The 20,928-nt window shown below is 44.6% G+C and overlaps 1 protein-coding gene across 3 annotated transcripts in view; it reads left to right on the top strand.

The window, feature by feature from the left end:
- The first annotated feature begins 905 nt into the window (after positions 1-905).
- Positions 906-20,928, top strand: part of FCHSD2 (FCH and double SH3 domains 2) — a 239,321-nt gene continuing 219,298 nt past the window's right edge. Inside the window, exons 1-2 of one of the 3 annotated variants that reach the window (XM_071763988.1) lie at positions 906-1,226; positions 3,750-3,847. In XM_071763988.1, coding sequence (XP_071620089.1) covers positions 1,206-1,226; positions 3,750-3,847 — 119 coding nt within the window. In that variant the 5' untranslated portion in view covers positions 906-1,205. The remainder of the gene's footprint in view (positions 1,227-3,749; positions 3,848-20,928) is intronic. The other 2 variants (XM_071763904.1, XM_071764071.1) reach the window with 2 other exon arrangements.

The raw sequence follows: 20,928 nt of genomic DNA on the forward strand, positions 1-20,928 counted from the left end.
CTGTGCCCCCCACTCCCTCTCTCCATCCCATCCCCCTGTAGCCCCCCCATACACCCCCATAGGCCCCCCCATCCCCCTGTGCAACCCCCTGCATCCCCCCTTCCTCCCCCATGCACCCCACACCCCCTGCTCCCCCCGTCCCTCTGTGCCCCCCATCCCCCTGTTCCCCCCCATTTACCTCCCTGCACCCTTCCCATGCTCTCCCATATCCCCCCATGCCCCCCCAGTGCAACCCCCTGAGCCCCCCCTTCCTCCCCCATGCACCCCACACCCCCCTGCTCCCCCCGACCCTCTGTGCCCCCATCCCCCCTCTCCATCCCCCCCATATCCCCCCTCGTTCCCCTCCATGCACCCCCATATGACCCCCCACTCTCCCCGTGCACCCCCCTTATGCCCCCCCATACGAAACCCCCTGCCTCCCCCATGCCCTCCCGTGCACCCCCACACCCCCTGCTCGCCCCTCTGTGCCCCCCATTCCCTCTCCATCCCCCCCATATCCCCCATATCCCCTCCGTCCCCCCTTTTCCCCCCTCCCCCCCCTCCCCCCCCGATTCCCCCCCCGCCTCGCGCTCGCCGCACAGCGCCCCCTAGCGGCCGCTCCCCCCGCTCCCATAGAGGGCGGTGCAGAAGGGGGGGGGGGGGGGGGAAGAGGGCGTGCCCACCCCGCCTCTCTATCCCCGCCTCTCCCTCTCTATGGTAGCCGGGAGGTCTCAGTGAGTCCTCCCGTGGCGATGCCGCGGATCCCCTCAGCGGGGCGCTGGCGAGCCGCGCGCCGCCGCCTCCCTTTTTTTTTTTTATTTTTTTTTCCCTTTGTTTTTTATTTTTTTTAAAACCCTCTTTTCCCCGCCTTCCCTCACACCCGCCTCTTTTTTTTTTTTTTTTTAATTTTTTCCCCTCTTCCTCCTCCCCGCTCTTCCTCAGGGCCGGGACGCGGGGACGCTGCTCAGCGCCTGAGGAAGAGGCGGCCCCTCCATTACCCCCCCCCCCTTATTCCACCTCCCTCACCTCCTCCTCCTTCTTCTTCTTTCCCTCACCTCCCTCCCTCCTTCTCTCTCCCGCCCCTCATTCCCGCTCCTCCCGCCGACCGGGACTCGCCCCGAACCGGGAGGGAAACGATCGCTGCTTCTTCTTCCTCCTCCTCCTCCTCCTCCTCCTTCGGGGGCTGCCGGGGGGAGGGAATTGATGTGGAGACCCCGAGCAGCACCATGCAGCCCCCGCCGAGGAAGGTGAGAGACAAACACCCCCCAAAAAAACCCCCAAAAACAACAAAACCCACCCTGTGTGTGGATTTAAAGGGGGGGGGGGGGGTCTGAGGGGGGACTGAGGGGAAATGGCGGGGGGGGGGGGGGGGTCTTGGTTGGCCCAGTAAGGTGGGGAAGGGGTTGTTTAGGGGGGGTGTTGGGAAATGGGGTTTTTGTCTGGAGGAAAAAGGGAAAATGAGGTGAAAAAGGGGGGGGCAGGGGTTGGGGAGGGGGTGCTGGGGGGCAGCTCGTACCCAGAGGCTGGAAGGAGAAGGTCAATGACTGCAGAGCTGCTGAGGCTCTGCCGGTTGTGGGGTGCTGCTGGAGGTTTGTTTTAATTTTTTTTTTTTTTTTTTTTTTGGGGGGGGGGATCAGCTGGATTGGGGTGCTCAGCTGGGTTGATGCCAGCAGCCGTGGGATTGGGTTTTTTTGGAGCAGGAGGTCACGTCTGGAGTTGGATGGAAGGATGCAGGCTGTCCCGGCACGTCTCAGGAGCAGCCAAAAAATGTGCAACAAACATCTGTGTGATGGGAGCAAGCTGCAAATGCGGCTGGGAGGCTTTAATTTTTTTTAATTTAATTTTTTTAAATTTTTTTAAATTTTTGTGGGGGGTTTGTGTGTGCCTTTGCGGTCCGTGGGAATATAGGGGTGCTTTGATCCAGGGGAGGAATGGAGAATTGGGAAAGAAGGACTGTTGGTAGGAGCAGGTTGCTACCTGAGAGCCTGGAGCTGTTGTAGGGTCTTGAGCTGCGGGTAAGTAGTGATCCCTGGAGATTTAGGGGTTAGGTGATGGGTATTTTGAAGGTTGCAGGCAGCCCTCGGGGTGCAGGGGGAAAGGAGGAGGCAGAGAAGGTGAAGAGGGTGTAAGGATGGAGAGGCTGCTCCTTTACAGGCGCCGTGAAAAAGGAGTTTTTAATGGGTTGGAGGTTTCTGCCTGGTCCCTACCCTTGGCGATGCTGCAGGGGAAAGATTTGCAGTCCCAGTGCTGTGTCTCGGTTGAGATTTCCAGTGTGATTTCTGGGTGAGGAGAGGGAGATTGCAAGGGCTTTTACTGTCTGAAGGGGAGAACAGTGAGTGGGAGAGATGGGGAGGGGAGGAATCCACAAACAGAAATCCCTTGTCATCCCCAGAGCTCCCCAGTAGCCCTGGCAGGCAGCTGCAGTGAAGATCTCTCTCTCCTTGCCTCTCCTCGACCTCTTGTTTTGCTGGTGGACTCTGCTTTTGTTGAGCAGTTCTCCTTTTCTATTTTAGTCTGCTTATTTATCCAAGATGTGTGCCATTCTTTGCCTATATTATTTCGTTTGAGATCATTTCCATTACACGGGGTCATTCTGTGTGGGTTTGTTTATTTTGAGTAGGGTTTGGGGTTTTGTTGTTTTGTTTTTTGGTTTTTTTATATGCAGATAGATGCTGAGAGTTTGTATTAAAAATAGTTTTTCATTCTCAAATTGGGCATCCATGTGATTTATTTTTTTTTAATTTTTTTTTTTTTTTTTGGTATGTAAAAAACTTGTTTTTCTACAATGTGATTAATGAGTGCTTGTTGCTGGGGGTTTGTTTTCAGAGTTAAAATCAGGGAGGCTTTTGCTAGCTGATGAGATCTTGATTATTTTATTTATTTATTAATTTTTTTTGCCTGGGTAGTGAGGAAGAGGGGAAGGTCTGGGTCATCTTCCTCACTGAATTTTTCATCCCTCTTCCCTCATTACAATAACTGCTTGGCATTTCTCTCCTCATGAATACAAAATGCCTTCAGATGTGCTGGTGATCATTTTTTTAGGCCAATAAATGGATTTCCCTGTGATCACTGGAGGGCTCAAATGCCAAGACCTCTTGTTTTACAAAACCAAGAACAAAACAACCCCAAGCTTCCCTTCCAAAATCATTCCTCACACCTCTGCCAGTGGTGCTGCCCTGCCAGTTATCAAGTGAGCTCCCAAAGTATTGAAATTTTAGCTTCAGAATCACAGGATTTAAGGGGAATTTACACCACTACTAAAAGTGAGAACCTTCTGAAGCCTTTCATAGAGGGATCTTTTGCTCTGATGCACAATCAAAAAACAAACTGATGTTGAAGCTCTAAACAATAGCAGCTGGAGGACAGTTTAATAAATTGCAGAATTCTGTGTCTTCCACTGAAGTGCTGAATGTAGATACACCTGAATTTAATTTTTTTTTTTTTTCACAACTCTTTTCTTGCACACCAGCTGCTCTCTTCCCAGGTTTTTGAATAAAATTGCCCTCCTCCCAGGTTTTGGAATAAAAGTGCCCTTTGGTTAATGGTTGGGCATAAGCATGAGGTTGTTGCCATGTGCAGTGGAAACCTGCTAAGGTGACAGCACTTACTGAAATCAGTCTTTATGGATGTTTTACAGGGTTAAACTGCTTTCTTAAATCTGTGTTTGAATTTTCCTCTGAAATTTACAATTTCAAAATAGCTGCAGGGCATGAATAATTTTTTTTTCCAAAAAAAAAAAAAAAAAGTGATCTGTGTTTGTTTTTTTGTAGGTGAAAGTTACTCAAGAGCTAAAAAACATTCAGGTGGAGCAGATGACAAAACTCCAGGCCAAGCATCAGGCAGAATGTGAGCTACTTGAAGATATCAGGTAAGGTTTACAGAGAACACTACCAAAATTCCTTCTAAGATCCAGTTTTTTGGAAGAACATTTGAGTTACAAAACTTCAGGAACTGACGATGGAATTTCCTCTTTGGATTTCCTGCTTTTAGGCTGTTAAAGTTTTGACACAGCTGGAAATTATAACTGGAGCTAACACAATGCAAACCATTTTTTCTTCTCTTCAATGGGGGAAATGTTAAAAAAAAAAAAAAAAAAAAAGAGAGAAAAAAGGAGTCACAAACAACATACAAAAATCACTGGTCTTTTCAGCAATATTTCTATGTAATAGACCAAGACTTTGATTTACCAGTTCTGAGAGGCTGCTAAAATTATTAAAATATTTTAAGAGTACTGATGATTTATGTCTTGCTAGAGATAGCTTGTATTTTTAAAACAGAAATCTAGAAGGAGATATTTACATTTATAATCTCAAACTCTGCAAAGGTTGAGTTCAGTGGGGAAAATCTACATGATGTCAGTTGTGTGTGTGAGGGGTTTATTATTCATTTTACCTAATGTGATTGCTTTTTTGGAAATTAAAGGTTTGCTTTTAGCAAAATATGTTGGTAATAGGATACCTGGCATGATCCAGAGCATTAATCATTCTGTTTGGAGAGGTTCAATTTCTGCAGTGGTTTTTCTGTACAACATTGAGCTGTTAGTTCACTGCTCTTTCTGGCAGTGTGTAGTCCCCTTGTTAATTATTTAAATGAGATTTCTTGCTTTACATTTGGATCTAAAATGCAAATGTGGCAGCTTTGACAGATGACATAGTGTTGGTCTCACTCTCCCAGTGTCCTCTCATCATAAATCAGAATGTGGAGCCTGTTTTTCTTTTGTGGGTGTTGAAGCACTGTTTCTTCTTGTAGTTTTGTTTTGGGTTTTCTTGGGTTTTTTTTTTTTTTGGTATGTGAAAGATCACACCATTCATTTCCTTAGCTTAAAACTGGTGGCTGTGCAGTGTTTAACTAGGAAATGCTGAGTAATAACTAACAGGCTGATCCAAGGGGTTTTTCCCTCTAGATAAAAGCTGATTTTTAGGCCATCTAGACCAGGTACTGCTATCCTAGTCCAGGTTTTGTTAACATTTCCTATTTTTAAAGAACTTGTAATTACTTTAGTCTGTATTCTGCTGAAATGGCATAAACATTATTAACCAGGATACAAACCTGGACTATACAGGATACAAAACCTGTGGATACAAACCCAGGAAAATACCTGAAAATGCCTGAAATAATTTTATTTTGTGCAATTTAATTTAATTTATCAATGTTAAAGGTATGGATTAAGAAACTGGGTTTCTATGTTGAATTCACTAACCAGGTCACTACATGCACACTGTGTCTGCTCAGCATTCTTGTTGCAATTAATCTGTGTTTGCAGAACCACTGCATGGATTTACAGATTAAACACTCTTCAAACAGGGAGTGATGTGATGGGCTGTGACAGCTCCAGCGTGTCAAATGTCAGGTAGCAGAATAAGAGGAAAAAAAAGGGAATTTTTACATCAAAACATTTGCTGAACATCCCCTCCCCACCTTGGTTTGTGCTGCCTTTTCATCGCATCTGGCTGGGAAGGAGGAGCTGGGCTTTGAAGGCTTGGTTGTCCTGTGCCACTGGGTGTGTGACACTCATGTGAGAAGTTGGGTGTCACCATCCTCATCCCCTTAGCCCTCTGCTGACAGCTGTATTCAGGATCTGCAGCCACCATGTGATTCCAGAGCATTCCAGAGAGCAATGCTGGCTGGAATCACACACAGAATCTTTTTTTTTTTTTAAGCTCTGGAATGAAGAGTTATTTTTCTAGAAACCACCCCGCTGTTTAAAAGTATTTTTTAAAAAAAGTATGTTTAAAAGTATTAAAGTTTAACTGGATGCTGTTTGTTTATCAAGACTTGAGAGAGTTCAGGTCCTTTCCTAGGACTGTAGGAGCTCTGAGGCACTGGAGTGCAGCTTTGTGCTCTTCTTTTTGTGCTGCTCTGAGTCCCACAAACTGAACAGCAGTGAAACTGAATATGGGGTTTGCATGGCAGTGTTAACAAATGCATATTTAAAAAGGTGAAATTATTGCAAATAATTACTGTATTGTTGGCATATAAATCATAGAATCATAAAATCCTAGAATGGGCTGGGTTGGAAGGGAGCTCAGAGCTCCTCAAGTCCAACCCTTGATCCACTCCCCCCGTGGTTCCCAGCCCATGGCACTCAGTGCCACATCCAGGCTCTTTGGAAATATCTCCAGGGATGGAGAATCCACCCCTTCCCTGGGCAGCCCATTCCAATGCCTGATCCCCCTCTCCATCAAGAAATTCTTTCTAATGTCCAACCTAAACCTCCCCTGGCACAACTTGAGACCATGGCCTCTTGTCTTGCTGAGAGTTGCCTGGGAAAAGAGCCCAACCCCCCCCTGGCTCCAACCTCCTTTCAGGGACTTGGAGAGAGTGATGAGGTCTCCCCTGAGCCTCCTCTTCTCCAGCCTCAACACCCCCAGCTCCCTCAGCCCTTCCTCACAGCATTTCTGCTGGATCCCTTCACCAGCTCAGTTGCCTCCTTTGGACCTGCTCCAGCACCTCAATCTCCTTCCTGAGCTGAGGGGCCCAGAACTGGACACAGGACTCAAGCTCTGGCCTCCCCAGAGCTGAGCACAGGGGCAGAATCCCTTCCCTGGACCTGCTGGCCACGCTCTTCCTCAGCCAGCCCAGGATGCCAGCATTCACATCACAGAACCAACACTTACCAACCATAGTGGGTTTTGCAGGTTTTAAAGCTCCTAATTATGTTTTTTTAAGTTCTTTTTTCAGTTTGGTTTGGTATACAACTGAAAAGAAGTGATACAAGGAAAAGATCAGAAAGTTCTCTGATGAGTTCTAAGAGAATCCAGCTATTGTCTGGTGTATTAGTAGATGATTTTTGGCAGCTCACCAGATCCTAAGCGTGTTTGCCATTCCAATAGCTTTGCTATCTTCATGCAAAGCACAGCACTGCTTTAAATATATTGAAATATGATTAGAGTTTGAAGGCTTCAACTGTGTCATTTGGAGAGGACAAAAAAACTGAGTTATTATTTATTCCAAACAGGAATCTTCTTGGTCAGGGTAGAGGTATGGAGGTGTAACTACCTTTCCAGCCCCTTGGCAGATGCTTAATATCCTTTTGGGCTGTACATAAGCAAAATCATCATGTTTACTAAATCTAAAATACATCTTTTTGACTTAATAAAGTATTCTGTGTTCAAGGAGGTAGATTCAGGTCCTGGAATCTGGGAAGAAAAGGCCAAGGTGTTTTGCTTGTGGGAAGGGTACGAGGGAGTTGACAAAACTACTTGCTGGTAGTTGAGTGGAAAGTTTTCCTGAGACTTTTGACAGAACATAAAATTCTAGTATCTATTGACCAAAAAAAAAAAAAAAAAGAATAAATCAAATATCCCCTGCAGTCTTACACACTGGGTTGTGTTTCTGTTTTCTGGGGGAGGTTAGTAGCAGTAAAGCTGAAGTATCTTTTTATGACTTGACAAGACTATAATAAAAAATGTGTTCTGAAATGCATTAGCAAATAGGTTTAAAAATACATTTCTGTGTTTATAATCTCTCTTTGGCTCTTCATGTTACGTTTCTTCATCCTGGATGACTGGGGAATTTGTGGAACAAGTGATTCAGGATGCTTTTAGGATCCTTGGCTCAGTTTTAGGCATGACATATGTTTATTTTGTGTGGCTCACTAGAGCTACCATATCCTTTCACATGGTAGATTCATGCTGGCAGTGCTATAAAAAGAGATTGTCTTTCTGCAACTGTGTTGGAGAAAGAGGTTTTCCCCCCTGAAAGGTAAATGTCAGCCTTGTTGCTCTGAACCAGAAATCCTTCACACTTTCTCCACTGCTACAAATACTTCACTCTCTCCACACCTGACTGCTTTTAGGCAACAAGTTCAGTTACTATTTTTTTTTTTTTTCCAGGGGCCAACTGGGTTATGAATGGCTGAATTTATCAGAGGTGTTAGCAATTGACATTTATTTTGCTTTTAAAGATTGCCTTGTTTGATGGGTGGTAGTACCTAAGTCACACGTGGAGGTCTGAAATTGCCCTTAGGTTGCAGTTTGTTTGGGACACAGGCATATTTTCCTTTTGTGTGTGTGCACATGTCTGCAAAATTGTGAAGAACTCTGTATAACCCACATTTTAATTCAACTTGGTACTTCTGTAAGGTATTTATATGCTCCAGGCTTTATAAATTTATTAGGAGAGAGTTGCTTTGCCTTGGATGTTATCTTGGGGCTCAGTTCTCAAAAGAACTTCATGTGCCTTTACAATTTTGTTGCTCATGTCTTCTAAAATGTCTTATTTTAAAGATGTTTTTTAAAATGTCTGTATTTTAGAGCTTTTTGGCTTTCATGGTTTGCCAGAGAGACTGAAGTTGTGGTTACTTGGCTGAGTAAATCTGTTGTAAAATCTAGATAGGTGCTGAGGGGGTCAGCTATTCCTGCTGCCACCAAGGATGGGTGAACCTTGTGGATTGGGGAACTCACCCACCTGAAACCAATCCTTCCCTGCCTTTTTCTCCCTAAAAGGGTTAATTTCTGGATAAATCCATTCCCTGCCCTGGCTTACTGCATGGCTGTGCTCCTGCTATCCTGAGAGGCAGGAGGAAGGAATACCTGAGGAAAGAGGGGAAAAGCAAGACTGCAGTAGCAGCCCAGGTTCCTGCAGGATTAAATTCACTTTGTAAGCACAGCCCAAGGTTGTGGTGAAGGCACAGCTGCAGCTTGGGGAGTTACAGAGCTGGAACAGCTGCCTCAGTTAAGTCTCAGCTCATTTTCTGCTGTCTGAATGTGCTGCTCCTCTGTTGCTTCATCATTTTAGGTACAGTGTGTTGAAAGGAGATGGAAGGATCACACATATTTCTGGCTGAAAGGGAATAGCAGGACAGTGGTTTTGTTCCCTGGGTCCCAAATTGAGTTTTTCATCACTTTCACCTCAATTTGGAGGGTGAAAAGAAAAGGCAGAATTGCAGGGCCTTAGAATGTCAGGGGTTGAAAGGGACCTTTAGAGGTGATCCACTCATAGTCTTCTTGTGCTCCTGATGTGGATAAAAATATTTGTACAGATGCCTCCTCCTCTTTCTTCTGTCCTTGTAGTTTTTCTCTCTTTTTCTTATTTAAAAAATTCTTTGTTCAGTCTAACATATTGCAGTGGATTGTATCCTATGAATTTGTTCTACTTTTTTTTTTTTTTTTTTTAAAGCTCCATATTTCCTCTCACTCTGGTTCTGTGTCATTCACCATTCTCCTGCTGCTGCCTTGCCTTTGTGTGAAATTTTTCATCTCCCATCCTTTCATCCAAAGATGTGTCCTCTGAATGAAGCTTGGTCCCTCTTTCCAGGTTATCAAGTTATTTTGGGGTTTTTCCTCTCTAATACTTCATCTCTCCCCTAGTTCTTTCTTCAACCAAATCCCAGCTTGTGAGTTTTCAGTCCTTCTTGGACATCACCTCAAATTCTAGAGGTATATTTTTATCTGTATTTGATGTCCAGCACTATTCTTTTAGCCAACTATGTTTTTTCAGCCTCTGTTTTCTTGCTGAGCAGGGAGATTTTTTTGTTGGGCTTTTACAATCTGAACCCTTCCTGGTCTTGGCTGCTGTTGCCCTGTCAGCTCTCACTTGCTTTTGCTCCACTGAGGTGTAGCAGGGTAGATGTGGACTAAATGGGTGAGGAAAGAAGGAATTTTATTGGGGATTTGTGTTTGTATGCCCAGGACAAGGACAGAGTTCTCCTTTGATGTCTCTAAGTTGGTGTCTTACTCCTGTCATAACACGCCTGAGTGAGCAGCACAGATATTAAAAAAAAAAAAAAAAAGAGCATGAATGAATACCTATCTGTAGATAGCTGTTTGCTGCTAGTTTTGACATGTCATTTTCTGTATTGAATTATGCTCCACTTAATAAAGTTCCATGTAACCTTTTGCTGTGAATATACTTTGTACTCTCCAGTGGAATTTGATTCCGCTCCTGTAATCTCCATGATGATGATGTTGGGGGGGTTGGTGATAAGGTTTACAGCAACTTTTGGCTCTGAGTCAAGCTGCTGGAGTAGGAACTGCAATTCCAATTTTACATGCAGCAAATCTTATCTAGAAGCTCCACTGCAGATGTTTTCACAGATACTGGGGGAAAGAGAAGTCTCTTCACAGGGTGGACAGCACTGCAGAAGTTATGGGGAAAAGAAAACTGTCCAAGGATATCATAGAATCCTAGAATTGTCTGGGTTGGAAGGGAGCTCAGAGCTCCTCAAGTCCAACCCTTGATCCACTCCCCCCGTGGTTCCCAGCCCATGGCACTCAGTGCCACATCCAGGCTCTTTTGAAATAGCTCCAGGGATGGAGAATCCACCCCTTCCCTGGGCAGCCCATTCCAATGCCTGATCCCCCTCTCCATCAAGAAATTCTTTCTAATGTCCAACCTAAACCTCCCCTGGCACAACTTGAGACCATGGCCTCTTGTCTTGCTGAGAGTTGCCTGGGAAAAGAGCCCAACCCCCCCCTGGCTCCAACCTCCTTTCAGGGACTTGGAGAGAGTGATGAGGTCTCCCCTGAGCCTCCTCTTCTCCAGCCTCAACACCCCCAGCTCCCTCAGCCCTTCCTCACAGCATTTCTGCTGGATCCCTTCACCAGCCCAGTTGCCTCCTTTGGACCTGCTCCAGCACCTCAAGCTCCTTCCTGAGCTCAGGGGCCCAGAACTGGACACAGGACTCAAGCTCTGGCCTCCCCAGAGCTGAGCACAGGGGCAGAATCCCTTCCCTGGACCTGCTGGCCACGCTGTTCCTCAGCCAGCCCAGGATGCCATTGGCCTTCTTGGCCACCTGGGCAAATTATGAATATGAATTTATATAGAGCCATATTAGGATGCCATGAGGGATTCTGAAAAATGAGAAGAAAGCTTTACTTTTCCTGTCCTGAGGCAAAGTGGTAGTGAGGAGTTCACCTTTCTTCCTGTTCTTTCCAGTCTCCAGCTGCAGGGAATGCAGTTTGTTTGGATATTCTTGAACCATGTATTGGGCTCCAGGGCATGTTTGCCTCTGGCTAGTGGGTATGTGATAATGCCTTTTTATTTACTTTATTTTTTTTTTTTAATTTCTCTTTTCCTGAGGAGGTAATTTTTTTTTTCCTTTATGCTGCTCAAAAATTTGTCCTTCTTTTCCACCTTTCCTTTTTCCTCCAAGGTTATTTGTTCCTTTCAGCAGAGGTGATACTTGCCTGTGGTGTTCATGTCTTTGTTTAAGTAGGAGCAGTGTGATTTTCTCTGCTTACAGGTTCTGAATTCTGTAACCTGGCAAAGTGGAAAACAGCAGGAGAATTAGAAAAACTCATGAAAACTCTGCACAATATTCTTTAGTCTGGGTTTGACTTGCCCTTAAAAAAGCTTTCCTGGTGTGACTTGTGGATCCAGAATCTTAATTTCTTTTTCTTTAAACCTTGTAATTTTCTTAGAAGTTAAAGACAATTCTTTCCTCTTGGGTTGATCTTTCTCACCACCTTTCTGTATTGTAAGTTCAATTTTTAATTTTTTTTTTTTCTCCCAAGCTCTATTAATTGGCTGAGGCCATGCAGCATAATTGTTTACCAGTACACTAAATATGTAGAAAATTCCCAAATTTTGAGAAAATTGTTGTTACTTCTGAATAATATTCCATATAAAGATACCAGAGAATCTGTGGTCTGGGCATGTTACCTATAATTAGGCAGTCCTTTAATGAGATGCTCACATTCTTGATGGAATTAAAATCTGGTGATGTTTTGACTGGAACTGTTTGAGCAAAGCTTGGAATGTGCTTAAAAAAGCCCTGTTGCCTACTGGGTGTGGAAGTCCAAGTTTTGAGGGAAAAAAATAAGTTTCAGTGTAAACATAGCTACAGTGTAATGATTCAGGTCTTCTGGCACAGGGAAATTGAGAATTGGACCACACTCCTTCGTGATTTTTTTATCTTTTTTTTTTATCCCTGACATACAAAAAGTAATGGATCTCCTGTATCTGTCAGTATTTTGAAGTAGCTTTACAGTTTTTTGTTAATTGATGAAGATTAAATCATCAAAAGATGATTTTTTGGTGTTTTGCTTTTGGGTTGGTGGGGTTTTTTTTTGTTTTGTTTTGGCTTTTTGGTTTTTTGGTAACTGAAGTAATGTTGTAAAAAAAACCCAACAAACAATTTCTCTCCCCAGAAAGAAAATTAACTTTTTTCCCCCCTCCATTTAGTTTGCTTTTCAATGAGCTTTTGTTTATCAAAGCAATTCCAATGCATGCTCAGGAAGTCTGAGTTTTAAGGGATTGTGTTTTCAGAGCAGCTTTCAGCAGAACTCAGCCTTGTCAGGTCAGCTGGAGAGCACACTGTGCCTTTAGAGTGCATTGGTTCTGGAAGACAGCAAAAAGATGATTCTGGTTCTCAGTACACCACGTGCATTCTTTGCCAAAAGCTGGATTGTCACTTTTGACTCAGTGCCTCCTTTTTAAGAATTATTTTTTTAAAATGAAAGCTTTAGCTTGCAGCAAGTTGTATAAATCGGTTTGGTTTGGTTTGGTTTGGTTTGGTTTGGTTTGGTTTGGTTTGGTTTGGTTTGGTTTGGTTTGGTTTTTCCCCCTAAATTTTGTCCAAGTGTGGCCTTCCCTGGAGCTATCATTTTTCACCACAATGTTACTTGGCAGAGCTGTAGAAACCCCTCAGTTTTCAGGCACTCCTCCTCTCAAGTTGTCTTTGCTGCTGATTTTTCTGGTGACAATTCCAAAACGTAGCTGACAGCTCAACCCAGCCAGGTGTGTCTTAGAAATATGGCACGGGATAATTTAGACATAACAAAAAACCCTCTTCCTTTGATCCACTTGATCAAACCCAAACCTGATCCTGGGAGGAAAGTTTTCTCTCAAAGGTTTTAAGTGTTTTTAAGCCCAACTCTTCAATCCAAACCCCTGTGCCAAAGGTGAAGATGTTGAGGACGTACCACAAATGTAATGAGAAGTTGTATTGGACAGAGGAAGAACATTCTTATCATTCCAGAGACAATTAGTTCAGCCTGCCTTAATTTCCTATGGTGGTGTCTTGCATTTGTTTCATCATGTTTGGTGGGAAAGGTTTATTTTGCAGGGTTTGCAGCCTTTGCCAAAAGTGCTTTTAGCATCTTTCACAGACAGTGCTTTCAGCCCTTCAGCATAACCTCCACAAAGACTTCTGTAAACAATACCTGCTGTGGCTTGGGACACTGAGGCTGCTGCTATGGGGCATGCCACCCTTTTCATCTCCCTCTGTGGCTGAAGGCATTCTTTTTTCTTCCCTTTCCCTTCATACCAACCTTCTCTTCTCTCTGGAAGTTATTTTCAATTTTCACAGATCAACACAAAGATGTTGCATCCACTGCTGAAGCTGATTTTGTGTTCCTGGCCCACTCTGTCTCCCAGTTCCTGGTCCATTTTGTTTCCCAGTTCCTGGTCCATTTTGTTTCCCAGTTCCTGGCCCACTCTGTCTCCCAGTTCCTGGCCCACTCTGTCTCCCAGTTCCTGGCCCACTCTGTCTCCCAGTTCCTGGCCCATCCTGTCTCCCAGTTCCTGGCCCACTCTGTCTCCCAGTTCCTGGCCCACTCTGTCTCCCAGTTCCTGGCCCACCCTGTCTCCCAGTTCCTGGCCCACCCTGTCTCCCAGTTCCTGGCCCACCCTGTCTCCCAGTTCCTGGCCCACCCTGTCTCCCAGTTCCTGGCCCACTCTGTCTCCCAGTTCCTGGCCCGCTCTGTCTCCCAGTTCCTGGCCCATCCTGTCTCCCAGTTCCTGGCCCATCCTGTCTCCCAGTTCCTGGCCCATCCTGTCTCCCAGTTCCTGGCCCGCTCTGTCTCCCAGTTCCTGGCCCGCTCTGTCTCCCAGTTCCTGGCCCATCCTGTCTCCCAGTTCCTGGCCCGCTCTGTCTCCCAGTTCCTGGCCCGCTCTGTCTCCCAGTTCCTGGCCCATCTTGTCTCCCAGTTCCTGGCCCATCTTGTCTCCCAGTTCCTGGCCCACTCTGTCTCCCAGTTCCTGGCCCACTCTGTCTCCCAGTTCCTGGCCCACTCTGTCTCCCAGTTCCTGGCCCACTCTGTCTCCCAGTTCCTGGCCCACTCTGTCTCCCAGTTCCTGGCCCACTCTGTCTCCCAGTTCCTGGCCCACTCTGTCTCCCAGTTCCTGGCCCACTCTGTCTCCCAGTTCCTGGTCCAGGGTAAAAGAAGTCCCTAATGCAAGCAGTGGGGCAGGCTGATGCTTCTAAAATAATAATAATAATAATAATGATAATAATAGTAATAATAATAGTAATAATAATAATAGTAATAATATAATAAAATGAGTGGCAGGCTGATGCTTCTAAAACAATAATAATGATCATAGGCATTGTGGCAGGTTGATGCTTCTAAAATAACACCAACAATAACAATAAAAAATATATTTATAGAAGCTAATATGACTCAGAGGATCTGGTTGTTGTTGCTGTGTCTTTAGTGGGTTTTATGCTTTTACTAAAGGTTCTCTTTGGAAGCTTTGTGGGTTTGTTGGTGTCTCATAAAGGAGACTGGAGGCTGATGAAATGGATGCTGAAGACACCTGGGAATGTCTCAGCCCAGGTTGGATGGGGCTTGGAGCAACCTGGGCTGTGGGAGGGGTCTCTGCCCATGCAGGGGTTGGAACTGGAGGAGCTTTTGGGTCCCTTCCAACCCAACCCATTCTCTGATCCTCATAGCAAAGGTACAGAATTTGCTCAGATTCCTCCTGTGTGAATTTCCTTTTAATATTTGAGTTTCTTGGGTCAAGTCAAAGAGAGAGGTTGGTCCCATAATGAGGTCTCAAAAACCTTGAGCCTTTTCAGTGCTAGGGAACACAAAGTTTCTCCTGACAAAAGAAGGAAATTTATATTTTCAGATCACACCTCATGTAAGTACCCTTCATAAAGCAGGCAGAGGTGAAAAAAAAGAGAGATTGGTTGGTTTTTTTTTTTTTTTTCAGGTAGGGCCTGAAACAGGTTTATCTTGACTGCAGAGAACTTTGGACTTTGTTACTTTGCTTGTCATCCCCAGCTGGTTCAGCTTGTCCTGCTCTAAGTGGACTTTTAACCTTGCCCTTCTGTTGCTGGTGGTGATTTTAGTTTTCTGATGAGCATGCATCTGATTTTTAATTTTTTTTTTTTTTTTTTGGCCTTAGTACAATCCATCAGCTGGTTCAGTCTTCTTAGTTGCTTACTGCAGTATGAAAGCACACAAAAAAAGGTGTTCTGCAGTCATATTTTAAAAAGGGCTGTAAAAAAAAAAAAAAAAGGCAAAACCTAATCAAACCAAAACTATTCCAGGCAAGTATTTGCAGTAAATGAAACAGGTTTGTAATGGCTGAAAGTAGTGATTTTCTGTTTGCTCTTTATAGTAGGTTTTAAAATTTTATTAGCATTTTTCAAAATGTATAGTGGGACTATATTGTTAGAGGCTTTTTAGTTTGCAAGTGTGTTGTGTTTAATTGTAAAAGAAACACAATATTTCCAATCAATACTGCAGGAAAGACAGTAACAGGAATTTAAAAAAAACCCACCCTATTAAAATCTAGCTTTAAAAAAATTAAATTATTATTCTGTGATACTGTGCTACAGTAGATTCTTTTTTAAAATGTTTAAGTTTTTCTTCATCTTTGGAGATGATCCTTGTAACAGTCTTTTCAGTTATTTTAAGTCTCATTTTCTTTTGTGCCTGTGAGAATTTGATCCAGTGGCTCCCAGAAAGTTGTTCACACACATCTCTCTCCTCCTGTGCTTTCTCCTTTTAATGAGGAAGACAAAACACGTTGGTGCCTCATTTTATGAGAAGAGCTCAGCCATGCAGAAGACTTTGGAAGATTTATGGTGGTAAAGCCACTGAGTATAGTTATTTCTAGCTTGGGTGCCAGATGCAAGCCAGTTAGTGAAGAAAATTTTTGGCACTTGTGACTGTGTTTAAATACTTACACTACTGAGCATAAATAAATTATTTTATTTTTTTTTTGGCTCTGCTGTGTTCTGTATGCATGTCTGGAGGGGAGGAAAAAAAGAGAGGAGGCAAAAGACCAAACAAGACAGAGTTTTTTCTTGAGGGTATGGTACTCTAAGATGGTCTCAGATCAAAAGTGCTTTTAAAGATGTTTGAATGGAAGAATAAATGAATTTGTGGATTTTGTGAGACATTCCTGGCAATGGCTGGAAATTAGAGAAGATACTGAGAATAATTTTCTGGGAGTATTAAAGGTGGAAGCATTTAGATTTTAATTCAGAATTTGAGAATGAGATAAATGAGGACCTGAATTAAAAAAAAAATTAAATACAATTGACTAGAGCCCTTTTCAGACTTTTTTAGCAGCAAGATAAAATGGTTGTGTTCTCTTGACATAATTATAAATTTCTGTCTGGAAACATTGCCCTATCTTAAGCTGCTCAATTTCTCTTCATGTTTATTCTCCAAACCAATGTCTGTCCTTAAAACCAAGCAGAGAAAGAGGAGAGAGGCTGGAATGACTTGTGAATTAAAAACCCATGAAATTCAGAAAACCAATAGTAAGCAGTATTTTAAATCTTGATTTCTAGCAGCTGCTTTTCATACTCTTAGTGTCTCCCCAGCCTGTTTTTTTTTTTTCTCTTATCTCTAAATGTACTTTGCTCATGTTCAGCTGTGTTGCCACTTGTAAAAAAGGGGCGTAGATGGCAGAGGCTCTACATGGCTTTTATTCTGCTTGTTTATGAAGTCTTCTTTCATGCTAATTGATTTTTTTTTTCCTAGTGATTGTTTCTCATTATCTCGATGTGATCTGAGCAAACACGGGGACAAGTAAATAGAGCTGCCTAGTAACACCTAATTAGAAATAGATCCTGCTTTTGGATTCCTTCTCTTCTCATTCTTCTTAACATTTCTCAACGTTTTTAGTCCACAGAGTTGTGGGAGAATGCAGAGGTAAAATCTTCATTTTTTCCTGGGCAAGATGTGCTGCAGAATTTGTGTGCTTGTATAGCTGGAAAGGGAGCCCCTTTGAGGAATTTTTTACTTTTAGGATTCAGTTCCATCCAGATTACAAGAAGGGGAAGCAGCAAACTGGAAGGGCCATCACAAGAGGGTTTGTTTTTTTAACATGAGTTGTAACAAAAGTCAGCTGGTTGTTAATGAGTTTATTTCACCAGCTCCTATGGCATTGGTGTAAGGTGATAAACTTGACTCACAGCAGCAATACCAGAATTTGCTCTTTAAAAATAGATGTTCCTTGAAGGTATCTCCTGGGAGGAATTTCAAACTCTGCCACACCTTCATTCTGTGCTGCATCTCTTACCTTGAGCTTCATTCTGCTGGGGTGAGGAGGTGGAGTTGTGTACAGCAGCTGCTCTTGCTGTGTCCCTTTGCTGTTCCACCACTTTTCCAGCAGTAGCACTACTTCAGGATTTGGCACATGGGGAGTACCAGGTGCAGTTTGTCCTTCCTGATAGTGGAAGGAATGGTTTGGTGACTGGAATCATCTCTACACTCAACTGAGTTCTGCACTGAAAGCTGCTGAGGTGACTTGGCTTTAATGTCTGTCTGGAAATGCATCCAGACAGAACACTGAGGAGCAGATCTAGAATCACAGAATTGCTGTGGCCCAACTGGGAACCCAGCACTGCCAAGGCCACCACTGCCCCATGGCCTCAGCACCACAGCTCCAGGGCTTGGAAATCCCTCCAGGGATGATGGGGACTCCACCACTGCCCTGGGCAGCCTGGGACAGGGCCTGACAACCCTTACAGGGAAGAAACTGCTCCTAATATCCAATCTTCCCAGGTGCAACTTGAGCCCATTCCCTCTTGTTCTATCACTTGTTCCTTGGGAGAAGAAACCAACCCCTCCTCACCCCAATCTCCTCTCAGGGAGTTGCAGAGAGCCAGAAGGTCCCTTTTGGGGAAGAAATTGTTTCTAATATTTAATCTAAACCTCTCCTGGTGCAACTTGAGGCCATTTCCTCTTTTCCCATCACTTGTTCCTTGGGAGCAGAGCCCAACCCCTCCTCACTCCAAGCTCCTCTCAGGGAGTTGCAGAGATCCAGAAGTTCTCCCCTCCTCCTCCTTTTCTCCAGGCTGAACACCCCCAGCTCCCTCAGCTGCTCCTGCTCAGATTTCTGCTCCAGACCCTTCCCCAGCTCCATTCCCCTTCTCTGGACACACTCCAGCCCCTCAATGTCCTTCTTGGCAGGAGGGACCCAAAACTGACCCCAGGATTTCAGGTGCAGCCTCCCCAGTGCCCACCCCAGGGGGACAATCCCTGCCCTGCTCCTGCTGGTGGCCACACCAGTGCTGACACAAGCCAGGATGCTGGGGGCCTTCTGGGCCACCTGGGCACACACTGGTTGATATTCAAGCTCTGTAGACCAATACTTCCAGGTTCTTTTCTGCTGGGTAATTTCCAGCAGCTGTTCCCCAAACCTTTAGGGTTGTGTGGGGTTGTTATGACCCAAGTGCAGGGCCTGGCACTTATCCTTGTTGAATCTCATAGAATTGGCCTCATCCCAATGGTCCAGCCTGTCCAGATCCCTACAGAGAGCCTTCCTACCCTCAGCAAATCAACATTCCCACCCAAGTTGATGTGGTCTGCTTGGATTTGCTCCCTAAATTGGTAAAATGCAGTCAGCTGTGGTCCAGAACTTCCCAAATTCACACAGCCAGGTTGGAAAGGACCTCAAAAGACCCATTTGGACCAACCTTCTGTGGAAAAGGGAGCCCAGGTGAGATTAATTAGCATCTTGTCCTGTCATATCTCAAAAAATTCCAACCATGGGGACTTTTTCCATCCCTGAGGAGGTGATACAGTGATTGAGTCTTCTTCCTGTCAACATTTTCTTTTCTTACATCATGATGAGGCCTCTCTAGAGAAATTTGTCTCATTGCCTCTTCTCTTCTTCATGTGGCTCCTTGTGAAGAGTGACCAGACTGGACAAGAAGGAGCCAGAGAGATGGGACCTCCTAATTTAGGCTCAACACAACCAGTAGAATTTATGCATTTGCAAGAACAGAACTACAAAACTCTGCTTTTTTCTTTTTTTTTTTTTCCTTTCATCCCTTCAACCTTCCTGGAGGTGACAGGAGTGTTGAATGGGGACTGCATGTCTGGAAGTTGTTGAAATTGCATCTATAAAGCAAGATGCTGGATGTGATGTAGGAAGGTGTAAAACTGAGTGTTGTGCATGTTGATATCTCAAAATAACAGAATTTAATTCTGTTTACTGAAACTGTCCTTCCTTAGAAACCTTTTGAAACTAGATGATGGTTTTTTACCTTATTTAAAAGCAGCCAATAAATCTACTGGGATTGGTTGCTTTGAAGCTTTGGGAATCCAGACAGATAAGAAGATACCTGTACTGGTTTTTTGGTTTGTTTTGGGGTTTTGGGTGGGTTTTTTTGTAGGTTTTTGTGTGTGTGTCTGTGCTTTAATTTTTTTTTTTTTTTTTTGAGGGAGGATTTATCTTTTGTCAGGTATGCCCAAGCAGGATAACAGAAAGAGGTGTGAATTTGTGAGCAAAACAGTGCAATGCTCCTCATTTTATTTCCTCTCTAGATCTCTGAGCCATCTCATGTTTTCATTGCAGTTAAAAGGACACTCAGATCTCTGTATAGCAAACATATTCATATTTTTGGGATACTGAAGTATTTTATATAACTAATATCCTTGGGTCCCTTAGGAGGAGCTGTAGCTATTCCTTGTACTCCACATTTTCCACCCAAGAGAAGAAAAGTGATGAAAGAAAAGTAATTTCTTCAGGTTTTTTTTTATCAGTTGCAGTTAGACAAGTTTGGATCTGCTTCTCAGCTGTTTCCTGAGTGTTTCAGATGTAAGTGGAGAGCTCAGAAGTTCAATGATCTGTGAGGTGTTGAGACTTTCCAGTCACAACCTTTATACTCAGTGGCAGACTGAGGGTACCTGCTCCCTTTGGGCATCTGAAGTTTTTTTCAAAAGGTGCAGAAGCACTTGATAGGATGCAGGTTAGGGTAGAATCTGCCTAAAAACTTGTATGTAGAGCTTAAATCATGTGCATTCTGTTCTGTTAGGTTTTAAAAAAAAACAACAGCCAAACAACCACAAGAAAGATGCCCCCCCAAAATCAAATAAATTTAAAAGATCACAGAATCATAGAATGGTTTGGGTTGGAAGGGACCTTCCAGCTCCTCCAGTCCCAACCCCTGGATGTGCAGGGACCCCTCCCACAGCCCAGGTTGCTCCAAGCCCCATCCAACCTGGGCTGAGACACTGCCAGGGATGGGGCAGCCACAGCTTCCTTGGGCACCCTGGGACAGGGGCTCAGCACCCTCACCCCAAACAATTTCTCCCTCCCATCTCTTCTCCATCTCCCCTCTTGCAGCTGGAAACCCTTCCCTCTCATCCCATCCCTCCAGGCCCTTGTCCAAAGTCCCTCCCCAGGTTTTCTGGAGTCTCTTCAGGCACCAGAAGATGCTCCAAGGGCTCCTCTCCTCTCTTCTCTCTCCTCCAGACTGAACACCCCCAACTCTCTCAACCTGTTCCAGGCTCTCCCCACCCTCAAATTCCAGAATTTGTTCCCCATCTCCAACCTCAATCTCCCCTTTCTCTCCAAGTTTTAACCCATTTCCCTTCTCCTCTCCCTACCCCCCCGTGTCCAAAGCCCTCCCCCAGCTTTCTTGGAGCCCCTTCAGATATTGGAAGGTTGCTCTGAGCTCACCTGGGAGCCTCCTCTTCTCCAGGCTGAACAACCCCAATCCCTCAGCCTGGCTTCCCAGGGAGCTGCTCAGCCCTCTGAGCATTTCAGTGGCTCCTCTGGACACCTTCCAGGAGCTCTGTGTCCTTCTGATGCTGGGGACTCCACAACTGGACACAGGACTCCAGGGGGGGTCTCAGCAGAGCAGAGCAGAGGGGGAGAATCCCCTCCCTCAATGCTCTCTGGGCTTCTGCTGATGCCCCCAGGACCTGGGCGAGGGGGTTCTGGGCTCATCTTCAGCTTCTGCTCCACCACCACCCCCAAATCCTTCTCAGGGCTGCCCTCCATCCTTTTTTCTCCCAACCATGGGATTCC

The sequence above is a fragment of the Heliangelus exortis genome, chromosome 1 (assembly GCF_036169615.1).
Source record: "Heliangelus exortis chromosome 1, bHelExo1.hap1, whole genome shotgun sequence".
Lineage (NCBI taxonomy): Eukaryota > Metazoa > Chordata > Aves > Apodiformes > Trochilidae > Heliangelus > Heliangelus exortis.